Raw genomic sequence first — 13,136 nt, 5'->3', positions numbered from 1 at the left:
TCAGTGGCAATGGATGGGCCCCCACTGGTCATAGCAGGCTCCCAGTGACCATGACAGAGTCCCACTTCTCATAACGGGTCGCTAGGCTTTAGATCAAGAATCCGAGCCCCCACTACATATCATCATTTGGAGAAAGCAGCCATACCATGGAGAAATAGGCCGTAGGTTTTCTGAGGCATTTCATTGAGCATCAGGCAGCCGGATTCATGTTCTTTAGTCGCCACAAAAATACTATTGTTGAGAACTTCAAGGACACAGCGAGGGGGAATTCCTCAGGAGGGGGAGTTGTTTGTCATTCTTTGGATACATTCCCTAAACTGATTACAGAAGGGACTTTCACAGCGCACAGGACAGTAAAGGCTGCAACAATAAGCCGTTGTGCTGTTCGAGCGCAGCACTTCACTAAATCCTCACACAGTGGCTTTACCGTGGTCGTTAAGTTGAAGGATGACAGTATCCGGGAAATGGGCACGTTTCCCCCTCACAGCCACCGATAACCTCGGCCACTCCTGGGTCAGGGGTCAGAGATTACATGCAGTATGCAGCTTCTCCCTACAATATGCTTCAGCTGCGAGCTCAGATAACCAGCTCCCTTCCATTTGCCCAAAGCACCTCCCTTTATGGAACTGAGGCGAATTAGTGACGAAAGCTGGCCTGAGCTGGTGGGAAACGAGTCCAAATCCTTTCACTCAGGCCCATAAAGTCACCAGCAAGGAAAGTGTCACATTACCTCTGCAAAACAATTAGTATTCACTTAGTGAAAGAAAAGGAAAGACTTGCATTGATATAGCACCTTTCGTGACCTCAGGGTGTCCCAAAGCACTTCACAGCCAATCATGTACCTTTTTGAAGTGTAGTCATGCTTGTAATGTAGGAAACATGGAAAATGATTTGCGCACAGCAAGCTCCCACAAATAGTAATGTGATAATGGCCAGATAATGTGTTTTTGACGATGTTGGTTGAGGGATAAATATTGGCCAGGGCACCTTGCTTTTCTTCAAAATAGTATCATGGGATCTTTTACGTCCACCTGAGAGAGCAGACGGGGCCTCGGTTTAACGTCTCATCTGAAAGACGGCACCTCCGACAGGGCAGCACTCCCTCAGCACTGCACTGGGAATGTTAGCCTAGATTTTTGTGCTCAAGTTCCTGGAGTGGGACTTAAACCCACGACCTTTTGACTCAGAGGCAAGAGTGCTGCCCACTGAGCCACAACTGACACTGTATGAGCATAGGATCTCGGAGCTAATCTCCTCTGTGTGCCTCTATCTCTCAAGTTCCTCTTTCATATTTTGTAGTCATTTGCAATAGGTCTGGTTCCATAATACCAGCTGATTCCCATTGATATTTATTAAAATCCCACTTATTACATGTGATGTGCCCTTCGATCTTGGGTGCATGGTATTAATTCAGTTGGGTAAATGAATGTTCAATTTAGTTAAGAATAAGGGGATGTGACCGTAAAATTAGAGCCAGGCCGTACCTCAATTGGGTTTTCGTTAGTTGGCCTGGGTTTTTATCTGGTTTTTGCCTCTCCCAGGAGATCACATGGCTCCGGTTGGGGTGGAGTGTAGAATGTTTCAGTGTAAGGGGTGTCGCAGTTGTGTGGAGCGGACTGGTTGGGCTAGGTGCGCTTTACCTCTCCGCCATTGTTCATTGGTTTGTTTATCTGTAACCTTCAGGGCTGCTGACCAAGGGCCATGTGGCTCTTTGTCAGCCGGAGCGGACACAATGAGCCGAAATGGCCTCCTTTTGTGCTATAGATTTCTATGTTTCTATGTTCAGGGGTGACGTCAGGAAGCACTTCTTCACACAAAGGGTCGTGGAAATCTGGAATCCTCTCCCCCAAAAAGCAGTTGAGGCTGGGGGGTCAATTAAAAATGTCAAAACTGAGATTGGCAGATTTTTATTGGGTGAGGGATGTGGAACCGAGGCAGGTAGATGGAGTTAAGATACAGATCAGCCATGATCTAACTGAATGGCGGAGCAGGCTGGAGGGTTTGAATGGCCTCCTCCTGTTCCTTATACTGCAGGGCAGGCCCTGCGCCAGCAGAATCACTGCACGTGTAAACTATGTTCACGAGCGCAGGTGCTCACAAGTGGCAAATGCATCTTTACAGCAACTGGCCAAATCTCTCGCGTGTGCAAGTAGTGCAAAAGCGAGTTCACAACTCTGTCAAATGGTTCGGACTTTCCCCGATGCCAGAAGGTCCTGCAGCACAAAGATGGTGCGGACACATTTGCTGCCAGTCTGAGCGTGACCAGGTCCAAGATGGCCGGTCCCACACAAGTGATGCCACCATTTTGCACACAGCCAGTTCTCACAAACAGCTGTGTGACAAATAACCAGTTCATCTATTTTCAGTCACACTGGTTGAGGAAGAAATGTTGGCCAGAACGCCGAAAGAACTTCCGATTCTTTTTCAAAGAGCGCCATGGGATCTTTAACTCCACACAAGCTGGAAAAGGCAGACTGGTACAAAGGCAAAAATACTGCGGATGCTGGAAATCTGAAATATATTAACTCTGCTAATTCTGTTTCTCTCTCCACAGGTGCTGCCTGGCTGGCTGAATATTTCCAGCATTTTCTGTTTATAAGGCAGGCAAGTACTTGCTTTAACATGCCATTGGAAGGAAAGTAACCTGACACTGGAGTGGGGCTCAAATTCACAAAGCTAATCAATCTGAAGGCAAGGTTACCACAAAATAAACCAAACTGACACTTGCTGACTATACGGTTAGGATTACGAAGTCAGGCAGAACTGCTTACAGCTGAATTGTGGAATAAATTTACAAGGACTATTAAAGTAGTAGTGTAAATGAAGAGATGAGAAGTATTTCTGGATTGAGGATGGAAACAGTGAGAAACAGGTAGGTACGACAAAAAGGGACAGCCTGGTTTGAATTATAGAATCTTGCAGTACAGAAGGCTGTTCAGCCCTTCATCTTGCCGGCTCTGTGAGAGAGCTATCCAATTAGTCTCACGCCCCCTGCTCTTTCCCCATAGAACTGCAGATTTTTCCGTATCAAGTCCCTTTTAAAAGCTATTATGGAATCTGCTCCCACCACCCTTTCATGCAGTGCATTTCAGATCATAACAACTCGCTGTATAAATGACTTTTTTCCTCGTGTCGCCTCTGGTTCTTCTGCCAATTATTTGAAATCTGTGCCCTCTGGTTACCGACCCTTCTGCCATGCTTGTATGCCCCATTTATTTAATCTTATAAAATGATTAAGGATAGAAGCTTTGCCCCACCTCAGTTTCATCCATTCGGAAAGATCCAACTGGCCCAATCTTGCAGCAGCGAACAATTCCAGGATATTCCCCCCCCCCCCCCTCACGACTCTGTTTGGAAGAGCATTTCAAATGTGGATTACCTTTTCTGTGAAGAACTATCATAAATCCTAATGTTGCCATTGAACTATTTTGAAGCCGTGTCTCCTTGTCCTATTCGTGCAATTTACTGTGAATAAATATTCATAGAATCATAGAGAGTTAAGGCACAGGAGGTCATTCGGCCCATCATGTTTCTGCCGGCCGAAAAAGAGCTACCCAGCCTAATCCCACTTTCCAGCTCTTGGTCCGTAGCCTTGACCCTGAAGGTTACAGCTCTTCAAGTGCATATCCAAGCACTTTTTTAATTCAATGAGAGTTCCTGTCGCTACCATTTAATTATTTAGGATTTAGCCTTATATGCCTTCCTTTTAAAATGCAAAATGGCCAAATGTCTCCAGTCTGTCATAACTAATTCGGATTTGTAAAACTTGGCAAAAGTTGTTCCTGAACACAGCCTGGTTCTGAAAGGGGAATGTCATGGGCGCACACCCATCTGTATAAAGAGCACCTGATGATATGCTTCACCCTCCGAGCCGCTGGGGGGCGCTGTGACCATTAATAAGGCGGCGCTCCTCAGAGTGTTTTACCCTCCGAGCCGCCAGGGGTCGTTGTGGCCATTAATAAGACGGCGCTCCTCAGAGTGTTTCACCCTCCCAGCCGCCGGGGGTCGCTGCCGCCATTAACGATAAAGCCCCCGGGCGCTGCAGTGAACCTTCCAGGCCGCTCGGGAGCGCTGTCGCCATCAGCATCACGTGATCGGGGCCTGCTGATGCGTCATCGCCCCGCGGCGCTTCTTCCTCGGTGGCAGAATCTCCCGGGAGTGGCTGTGTGAGGTAATGGCGGCGGACGGCTTGAATCGCCACTGCGGGTTTCTTCATTGTCTGGGCTGTCATGCCGGGGAATTTGAACCGGCCGCGGGTCCCCGGCCGACGATTGGCGCTGCTCCCCGCCTCGCGCTTGTTGACCGAGCCGGCCCTTCGCACGCGGCGTGGGAAGGGATTGACAGCCGAGTCGGCCAATAGGGGAACGCGGTCTGGTGATTGACAGGCGAACCGGCCAATAGGGCGAGCGCGGCGATGGGATTAACAGCTGGGCTGGCCAATAGGAGGAGTGCGGCCTGGTGATTGACAACGGAGCCGACCAATAGGGGGAACGAGGCGGTGGGATTAATAGCCGAGCCATCCAATAGGGGCAGCGCGATGTGGTGATTGACAGCCGAGCTAGCCAATAGGGGCAGCGCGACGTGGTAGTTGACAGCGAGCCAGCCAATACGAGAGTACCTCACGACGTGATATGTAGATGAGCCATCGCTGGGCCCTCACCCCTCGGGACTGCCCCCGGGTCCCTGTGCCCGCAGTCTCTACCAGCACAGGAGGTCATTTAGCCTGTCCTGTTTCCCCCCCTCCCACTCCCCCTCCATTACATCATTGGCTCATCCACACAGGAGACCAGTGGCAGGGCTGGAGGAAGCTGCTAGCTTGAGATAAAGAGAAGCCAGTCCCAACTTGCTTTTTGTGGTATATATCAATGATTTAGACTTTAATATAGGGGCTATGATTCAGAAGTTTGCAGATAATACAAAAATTGGCCGTGTGGTTGATAATGAAGAAAGCTGCGGGCCGCAGGAGGATACCGATGGACTGGTCAGGTGGGCAGAACAGTGGAGAAGTGTGAGGCAATGCATTTGGGGCTAACAAGGCAAGGGAATACACATTAAATGGTAGGACACTGAGAAGTGTAGAGGAACAAAGGGACCTTGGAGTGCACGTCTACAGATCCCTGAAGGTCACAGGCCAGGTAGATAAGGTGGTTAAGAAGGCAAAGGAGATACTTGCCTTTATTAGCCGAGGCATAGAATACAAGAGCAGGAAGGTTATGCTTGAGCTGTATAAAACACTGGTTAGGCCGCAGCTGGAGTATTGCGTGCAGTTCTGGGCACCATATTACAGGAAAGATGCACTAGAGAGGGTACAGAGAGGAGATCTACGAGGATGTTGCCTGAACTGGAGAACTTTAGCCGTGAGGAAAGTTTGGATAGGCTGGGGTTTTTTTCTTTGGAACAGAGGAGAGACTTAATTGAGGTGCGTAAAATGATAAGGGATCTAGATAGAGTGGATAGGAAGGACCTAGAATAATCTTAGAATAAGGGGCCGCCCATTTAAAACTGAGATGAGGAGGGATTTCTTCTCTCAGAGGGTTGTAAATCTCTGGAATTCGCTGCCTCACAGAGCTGTGGAAGCTGGGATATTGAATAAATTTAAGACAGAGATAGACAGTTTCTTAACCAATAAGGGATTAAGGCATTATGGGGAGCGGGCAGGGAAGTGGGACCTGAGTCCATGATCGGATCAGCCATGATCGTATTAAATGGCGGTGCAGATTCAAGGGGCCGTGTGGCCTACGCCTGCTCCTAGTTCTAATGTTCTTATGACCTATTTCCCTCAGCAGAGGGGTCAATAACCGGGGGCCATAGATTTAAAGTGATTGGTGGAAGGATTAGTGGGCAGCTAAGGAGAACTTTTTTCACCCAGAGAATGGTGGGAGTCTGGAACTCACTGACCGCATTTAAAAAGTGCTTGGATGTGCACTTGAAGAGCCGTAACCTACAAGGCTACGGACCGAGAGCTGGAAAGTGGGATTGGGCTGGGTCGCAGTTTGCCGGCCAGCGCAGGCGCGATGGGCCGAACGGCCACCTCTTGTGCCGTCCATTTCTATGAAATGACCGTCTTGCGTTCTGTTATTCAGGTGAGCGAGCAGCATGGCCACCACTCTGTACAAGACCATCGTTCAGGGGGAGGCGTCCGAGACCGATTCGGAGGAGGAGCTGTACCTCACATCCGCCTCGCCGGCCGGCGTCGCACAGGTCGGCGCCAAGGTGCCGGGCGAAGCCTCGGAGACGGACGACGAGGATGCGGACTGCGCGGCGGCGGCGCGGGACATCCAGCGGGCCATCCGCCGCAGCCTGCCGCCGCTGATCGTGGTGCGGGACGAGCGGCCGGCCGCCCCGGCGGTGGCGGAGGAGCGGCCGGCGGTGAGGATCCGGCACCCCGGCCGCTTCAGCACCCTGCTCCAGCAGAAGCTGAGCGAGAGCGACGGCCGGCTGCGCCACGACGTGGAGCAGGCGGTCAAGCAGATGTACGAGAGCGCCGCCCGGGAGATCCGGGCTGCCACCGGCCACCTCGGCACTGCCCAGGCCGGCGTCATCAATGCCTCGCACAGCATCCGCCTCATCCTGGATGATCTGAAATCGGTGACCGACACAATGGACATAATCACAAGCTGCAACCTGCTGCCCGACATCCAGATTCCCCCCTCGGCAGCGAGCGTAGCACAGGTCTGAGCGTGTCTCTCGAGATGGGTAGCATCCCGTTGCAGATTGCAGCCCCACCCAAGGCCTTTCGGGCGCATTGCAAGCTCTCGACTACTTGAATAACTGCATTTTCGGCTGGTTTTGTGAAAGTGGTTTGCCAGCAGGTTTTAATTTCAACTGAGCTCGGGGGTTTCCGTCGGGGCTTGAGTTGCATTGCCCACCGTTGCTTATTGCCCACCGTTGGCGGATCCCTAGATCACCCAGGAGTGTAGAATCCAAGTACTTTGCAAGTACTGTACAGCGCTGAGCTAATTTATAACCAGTTTTGTCACCGGGATGATCCGGTCCCGATAAAACCGAAGGGAAAGCAAATCCCCAGCTCGCTTCACAGTTGTGCGATACGCCTCTTGTATGATGCTGTTAATTCATCGCCTCGAATTGCTCCCGCTGCTTGCTTACACTGATAATCTGAGTGTTTTACAACGCTCTGTTTGAAAGGGCAACACCTGGTTTTTTGCATCCTGGATTGTTTACTTAGTCACAATAGGACACAAAGTTAGCACCTCCCTTATTGTGTTTAGCGGAAATGCTGGAGGCAGCACTGTAATAGGTGTGAACAAAAAGTTTTGTTGCGTTCGTGGCGAGAGTCGGCGTGAGAGTGGGTAGGAGCGGGCTGCCTCTGGGTTCGGGAATGAAGGCTGTAATGCTGCGATTCTATCAGGAGATGGTCTAAAACTGCCTTTATATATAATATATATACATACACACACACGTGTTTATAACAAGATTCTGTACGTACCAGTAAAACATTTTTGCACTTTTTCTTCAAGTTGAGTGGTTTCTGGAAGAAAAGCTTTCATTGCCAACAGTTTAATGCTGCCACCGCATTTCTTTTTTGGTAACCGTGGCATTCGAGGCGCCCCCTTGTGGCCGGTCTGCAGCGTGACAAATAGTGCCTCGAGGCCAGAGACAGAGCAACAGGTTGCTCGGGCTGGCCGGCAGTATTCGACTTGTAATCGAGTCCGAGCCGATCTCACCTTGCCTTCTGCGGTGCACCCTGCCTGCGAGGATCGCGCAAGCAGTCGGCTTGGTTGGGAAAATCTAATGGGACTAAGGGTGTAATGTATTTGTTTCATGGGTTCTTTGCTTAAGAATTCGTAGCAACACATTGCTATTAAGAACTAGTTGGTTTATTAACAAAGATTTAACAATCACACTACACATTACCAGTTCATCCACTAGACTCACAACTGCATACCTCATCGTGAATGGCCTAGCCCAATGGCCTGGGGTTTTATTGAGTCTTGTGAACATCACGTGACTGGCTAAGCCACTCACAATGCAACAGCGCTGCAACTATTTTAAAATTAACTGATAAAGCCAAGTGCCCCCTTATTAAAGAGGCACTAGAGCACAAAAATTTACAACAAAACTTTAAAGAAACCGTAACCGGTCAAATTAAAATTTGGTTGCCGGGGGTGATGTTGCAATCCAGTCCCTCCGGTGCCCACCTCTCGCGGAAGGCCGCGAGCGTACCGGTGGACACCGCGTGCTCCATCTCCAGGGACACCCTGGCTCGGATGTAACCGCGGAAGAGAGGCAGGCAGTCGGGCTGAACGGACCCCTTCGACCGCCCGCTGCCTGGACCAGCTGATGGCCCCCTTGGCCGTGCCCAGGAGCAGTCCTACGCGGAGGCCCTCCGACCTACCCGCTCCCCTCCGCACCGGGTGCCCAAAGATCAGGAGCGTGGGACTGAAGTGCAGCCAGAAATCGAGGAGCAGCCCCTTCAAATAATGAAAGAGGGTCTGCAGCCTCACACATTATACATACACATGGAACACTGACTCCTCCACATCGCAGCAACAGCTCTACAATTTTGTTGTAATCTGTAAAACATTATTTGTTAACTCAAATGCCTCCTGATGGGGTGGGCGGTGGGGGGCGGGCACTAAAACAGAAACTTTCAAACAAGTGCCCCTTGTTTTTTTTTGAGGGCACCAACACACAAATTATGCAAGTGCCCCCTGGCTAAAAGGAGGGGGAGGGGGGGGCACTAAAACCAACACAACAAATAAATTAAACTTTGGACATTAAATCAAATTAAAATTTGGTTGCCGGGGGTGATGATGCACTCCAGTTCCTCTGGCGTCCACCCCTCGCGGAAGGCCGCGAGCGTACCGGTGGACACCGCGTGCTCCATCTCCGGGGGCGCCCCGGCTCGGATGTAACGGTGGAAGAGAGGCAGGCAGCAATAGCTCTACAATCCTGTGAGCGCGTACATTACAAAGGGCTTCAGAACTGGCATAACCTGAGCTTTTCATCCATTGTTGTCCTTTAGTATTTGGGAAGGCCAGAGGTGACGCCACCAAACGAAAGTGATCGAGCAATCCCTTCACTTGCTTCTGATTGTCGAGGTCCAAGTGCTGATTCGCAGAGGTCCCGGGCTTCGCCCTCCCTCGAGGACAGTGGGCGGTGCTCGACCCAATCCGCGCAGGGCACAGACGATGCGGCCAAATGTTCTACACGTGGACGATGAGGGACAAATCGAGTGTGACTTTGGCCACGACTCCCAGACCCTGGAACACTTCACATCAACCTGCCCACTGAGACCTGTTGCGGGAGGCCCCTCATTTCCCCACTCGGCATCTCAGGAGGTCATCGAATGGCCGCTGGTTGTGAAAGGCGCTTTATGCAAATCTTTTTTTTTTAAGGTAACCTCTCAGTCTTCTGAATTCCAATGAGTATAGGCTCAACCGTTCCTCATAAGACAGCCCCTTCATCCCAGGAATAAATCTAGTGAACCAGGAGCCAAACCAGACATCCCGTTATAAGCTTTTCTCGTCATACAAACACCAAGTGCTGACTGCAGGGACTGAATGAAGAACACGAGTAGGCCCTTTGGCCCCTCGAGCCTGCTCCGCCATTCAGTAAGATCATGGCTGATCTGATCTTGGCCTCAACTCCACTTTCCTGCCCGCTCTCCATAACCCTTGACTCCCGTATCGTTCAGGAATCTATCTATCTCAGCCTTGAATATATAAAATAACGTAGCCTCCACAGGCCTCTGGGGGAGATTACAAAGATTCATGACCCTCTGAGAGAAGAAATTCCTCCTCATCTTCATCTTAAATGGGCGACCCCTTATTCTGAAACTATTCTTCCTAATTCTAGATTCCCCCACGAGGGGAAACATCCTCTCAACATCTACCCTGTCAAACCCCTTCAGAATCTTATATGTTTCAATAAGCTGAGACGTTAAACCGAGGCCTCGTCTGCTCTCTCGGGTGGACATAAAAGATCCCACGGCACTATTTCAAAGAAGAGCAGGGGAGTTATCCCTGGTCTCCTGGCCAATATTAATCCTTCAATCAACATAACAAAAGCAGATTATCTGGTCATTATCACATTGCTATTTGTGGGAGCTTGCTGTGTGCAGGTTTGCTGCCTAGTTTGCCACATTACAACAGTGACTACACTTCAAAAAGTACTTCATTGGTTGTACTGCACTTTGAGACGTCCGGTGGTCGTGAAAGGCGCTATATAAATGCAAGTCTGTCTTTCTTTATAAGATAGCCTCTCAGTCTTCTAAACTCCAATGAGTATAGGCCCAACCTGTTCAACCTTTCCTCATAAGACAACCCCTTCATCCCAGGATTCAACCGTGAACCTTCTCTGAAATGCCTTCAATGCAAGTTTATCACTCCGTAAATAAGGAGACCAAAACTGCATGCAATACTCTAGGTGTGGTCTCACCAACGCCCTGTACAGTTGTAGCAAGACCTTTCTACTTTTATACTCCATATTCCTTGCAATAAAGGCCAACATTCCATTTGCCTTCCTAATTACTTGCTGTACCTGCATGTTAACTTTTTGTATTTCATGTACGAGGACACCCAGATCCCTCTACTGCAGCATTCTGTAGTCTCCATTTAAATTATATTTTGCTTTTTTATTCTTCCTACCAAAGTGGATAACCTCACATTTTCCCACATTATATTCCATCTGTCAAATTTTTGCCCACTTACTTAAGCTATCTATATCCCTTTGCAGCATCTTTGTGTCCTCCTCACAATTTGCTTTCCCATTTATCTTTGTATCGTCAGCAAATTTGGCTACGTTACTCAGCCCCTTCATCCAAGGCATTAATATAGATTGTAAATAGTTGAGCCCACAGCACTGATTCCTGCGGCACCCCACTAGTTACAGTTTTCCAACCTGAAAATGACCCATTTATCCCAATTCTCTGTCCATGCCAATCCTCTATCCATGCTAATATATTACCCCCAACACCATGAACTCTTATATTGGGAAGACCGAAGCCATTGTTTTCGCTCTCCGCCACAAACTCTGTTCCCTAGCCACTGAACTCCATCCCTCCAACTTCTGTCTGAGGCTGAACCACACTGTACGCAACCTTGGTGTAATATTTGCCCCTGAAATGAGCTCTCGACCACATATCCGCAGCATAACTAAGACCACCTATTTTCACCTCCGTAACATCGCCCGGCTCCACCCTTGCCTCAACTCATCTGCCACTGAAACCCTCATCCATGCCTTTTTTACCTCTAGGCTTGACTATTCCAATGCACTCCTGGCTGCCCTCCCACATTCAACCCTATGTAAAACTCGGCTGTACGTGTCTTAACTCGCACCAAGTCATGCTCATCCATCACCCACTGTGCTCGCTGACCCACATTGGCTCCCGGTTAAGCAACACCTCGATTTCAAAATTCTCATCCCTATTTTCAAATCCCTCCATGGCCTTGCCCCTCCCTATCTCTATAATCTCCAGCCCCACAACCTCCCGAGATGTCTGCACTCCTTCAATTCTGCCCTCCTGAGCATCCCTGATTATAATCGCTCCACCATTGGTGGCCGTGACTTCTGTTGCCTGGGCTCTAAGCTCTGGAACTCCCTGCCTAAACCTCTCCACCTCTCTACCTCTCTTTCCCCCTTCAAGACGCTCCTTAGCTGCCCTAATTTCTCCTTATGTGGCTCGGTGTCAATTTTTTAAATCTCATGATACTTCTGTGAAGCACCTTGGGATGTTTTACTACGTTAAAAGCGCTATATAAATACAAGTTGTTGTGTAGTAACCTTTTATGTGGCACCTTATCGAATGCCTTTTGGAAATCCAAATACACTACATCTACTGGTTCCCCTTTATCCACCCTGCTCATTACATACTCAAAGAACTCTAATAAATTTGTCAAACACGATTTTCCTTTCATACAATCAAGCAGAGTCAACATGGTTTTATTATTACTTTCTAAATGTCCTGCTACTACTTCTTTAACAATGGATTCCAGCATTTTCCCAATGACATGTTAGGCTAACTGGCCTATAGTTTCCTGCTTTCTGTCTCTTTTCTTGAATAGCAGCGTTACATTTGCAATCTGTTGGGACCTCGCCAGAATCTAGGAAATTTTGGAAGATTGCAACTAATGCATCCACTATCTCTGCAGCCACTTCTTTTAAGACCCTGGAATGCAGGCCATTGGATCCAGGGGGCTTGTCAACCTTTAGTCCCATTAGTTTGCCTACTGTATATGGTCCAAGTCTCTGAGCAATATAGGAGAGCGGGTATCACTACTGCCCTGTAGATGATAAGCTTGGTGCGAGATTTGAGGTACTGGTTTTCAAACACTCCTGTTCAGGCGACCAAAGGCTGCGCTGGCACACTTGAGGCGATGTTGGACCTTGTCGTTGATGTCTGCCCTTGCTGAAGTAGGCTCCCGAGGTATGGAAAATAGTCCATTTTGTCCAAGGCCGCACCGTGGATATTGATGAAGAGGGGTGGGGGGGCAGTGCTGTGAGGCAGGGTTAGATTGGTGGAGGACCTTTGTCTTACGAGGACCATATACAGTAGACATCTCAAAGCGCTGGAGAAGTACATCCAGCGCTCCCTCCGCAAGATCCTGCAAATCCACTGGGAGGATAGACGTACCAACATCAGTGTTCTCGATCAGGCCAACATTCCCAGCATCGAAGCACTGACCACACTCGACCAGCTCCGTTAGATGGGCCACATCGTCCGCATGCCCGACACGAGACTCCCAAAGTCAAGCGCTCCACTCGGAACACCTACACGGTAAGCGAGCCCAGGTGGGCAGATGAAACTGTTCAAGGACACCCTCAAAGCCACCTTGATAAAGTGCAACATCCCCACCAACACCTGGGAATCCCTGGTCCAAGACCACCCTAAGTGGAGGAAGAGCATCCGGGAGGGCGCTGAGCACCTTGAGTCTCGTCCCCAGGAGCATGCAGAAACCAAACGCAGACAGCGGAAGGAGCGTGCGGCAAACCAGACTCCTCACCCACCCTTTCCTTCAACCACTATCCCACCTGTGACCGAGATTGTAATTCTTGTATTGGACTGTACAGTCACCTGAGAACTCACTTTTAGAGTGGAAGCAAGTCTTCCTCGATTTCGAGGAACTGCCTATGATGATAGTTTGCCGAGTACTTTTTCTTATAGTGATAATGAC

General features: G+C 49.4%; 1 protein-coding gene across 1 annotated transcript; it reads left to right on the top strand.

Annotated features, from left to right (window-relative positions):
* Positions 1–4,070: 4,070 nt before the first annotated feature.
* Positions 4,071–7,470, top strand: bloc1s3 (biogenesis of lysosomal organelles complex-1, subunit 3). Its single transcript, XM_070867613.1, has 2 exons — positions 4,071–4,171; positions 6,084–7,470. Exon 2 carries the CDS (start codon positions 6,097–6,099, stop codon positions 6,676–6,678), a length of 582 nt encoding a protein of 193 aa, XP_070723714.1. The 5' UTR covers positions 4,071–4,171; positions 6,084–6,096; the 3' UTR covers positions 6,679–7,470.
* The last annotated feature ends 5,666 nt before the right edge of the window (positions 7,471–13,136 follow it).

Source organism: Pristiophorus japonicus, chromosome 26, assembly GCF_044704955.1.
Source record: "Pristiophorus japonicus isolate sPriJap1 chromosome 26, sPriJap1.hap1, whole genome shotgun sequence".
NCBI lineage: Eukaryota > Metazoa > Chordata > Chondrichthyes > Pristiophoridae > Pristiophorus > Pristiophorus japonicus.
This window is presented reverse-complemented; position numbering and strand designations above follow the sequence as displayed.

Bases quoted from the DNA above. Each gene is read 5' to 3' on its own strand.
- bloc1s3 (XM_070867613.1), top strand. From the start codon at position 6,097: ATGGCCACCACTCTGTACAAGACCATCGTTCAGGGGGAGGCGTCCGAG.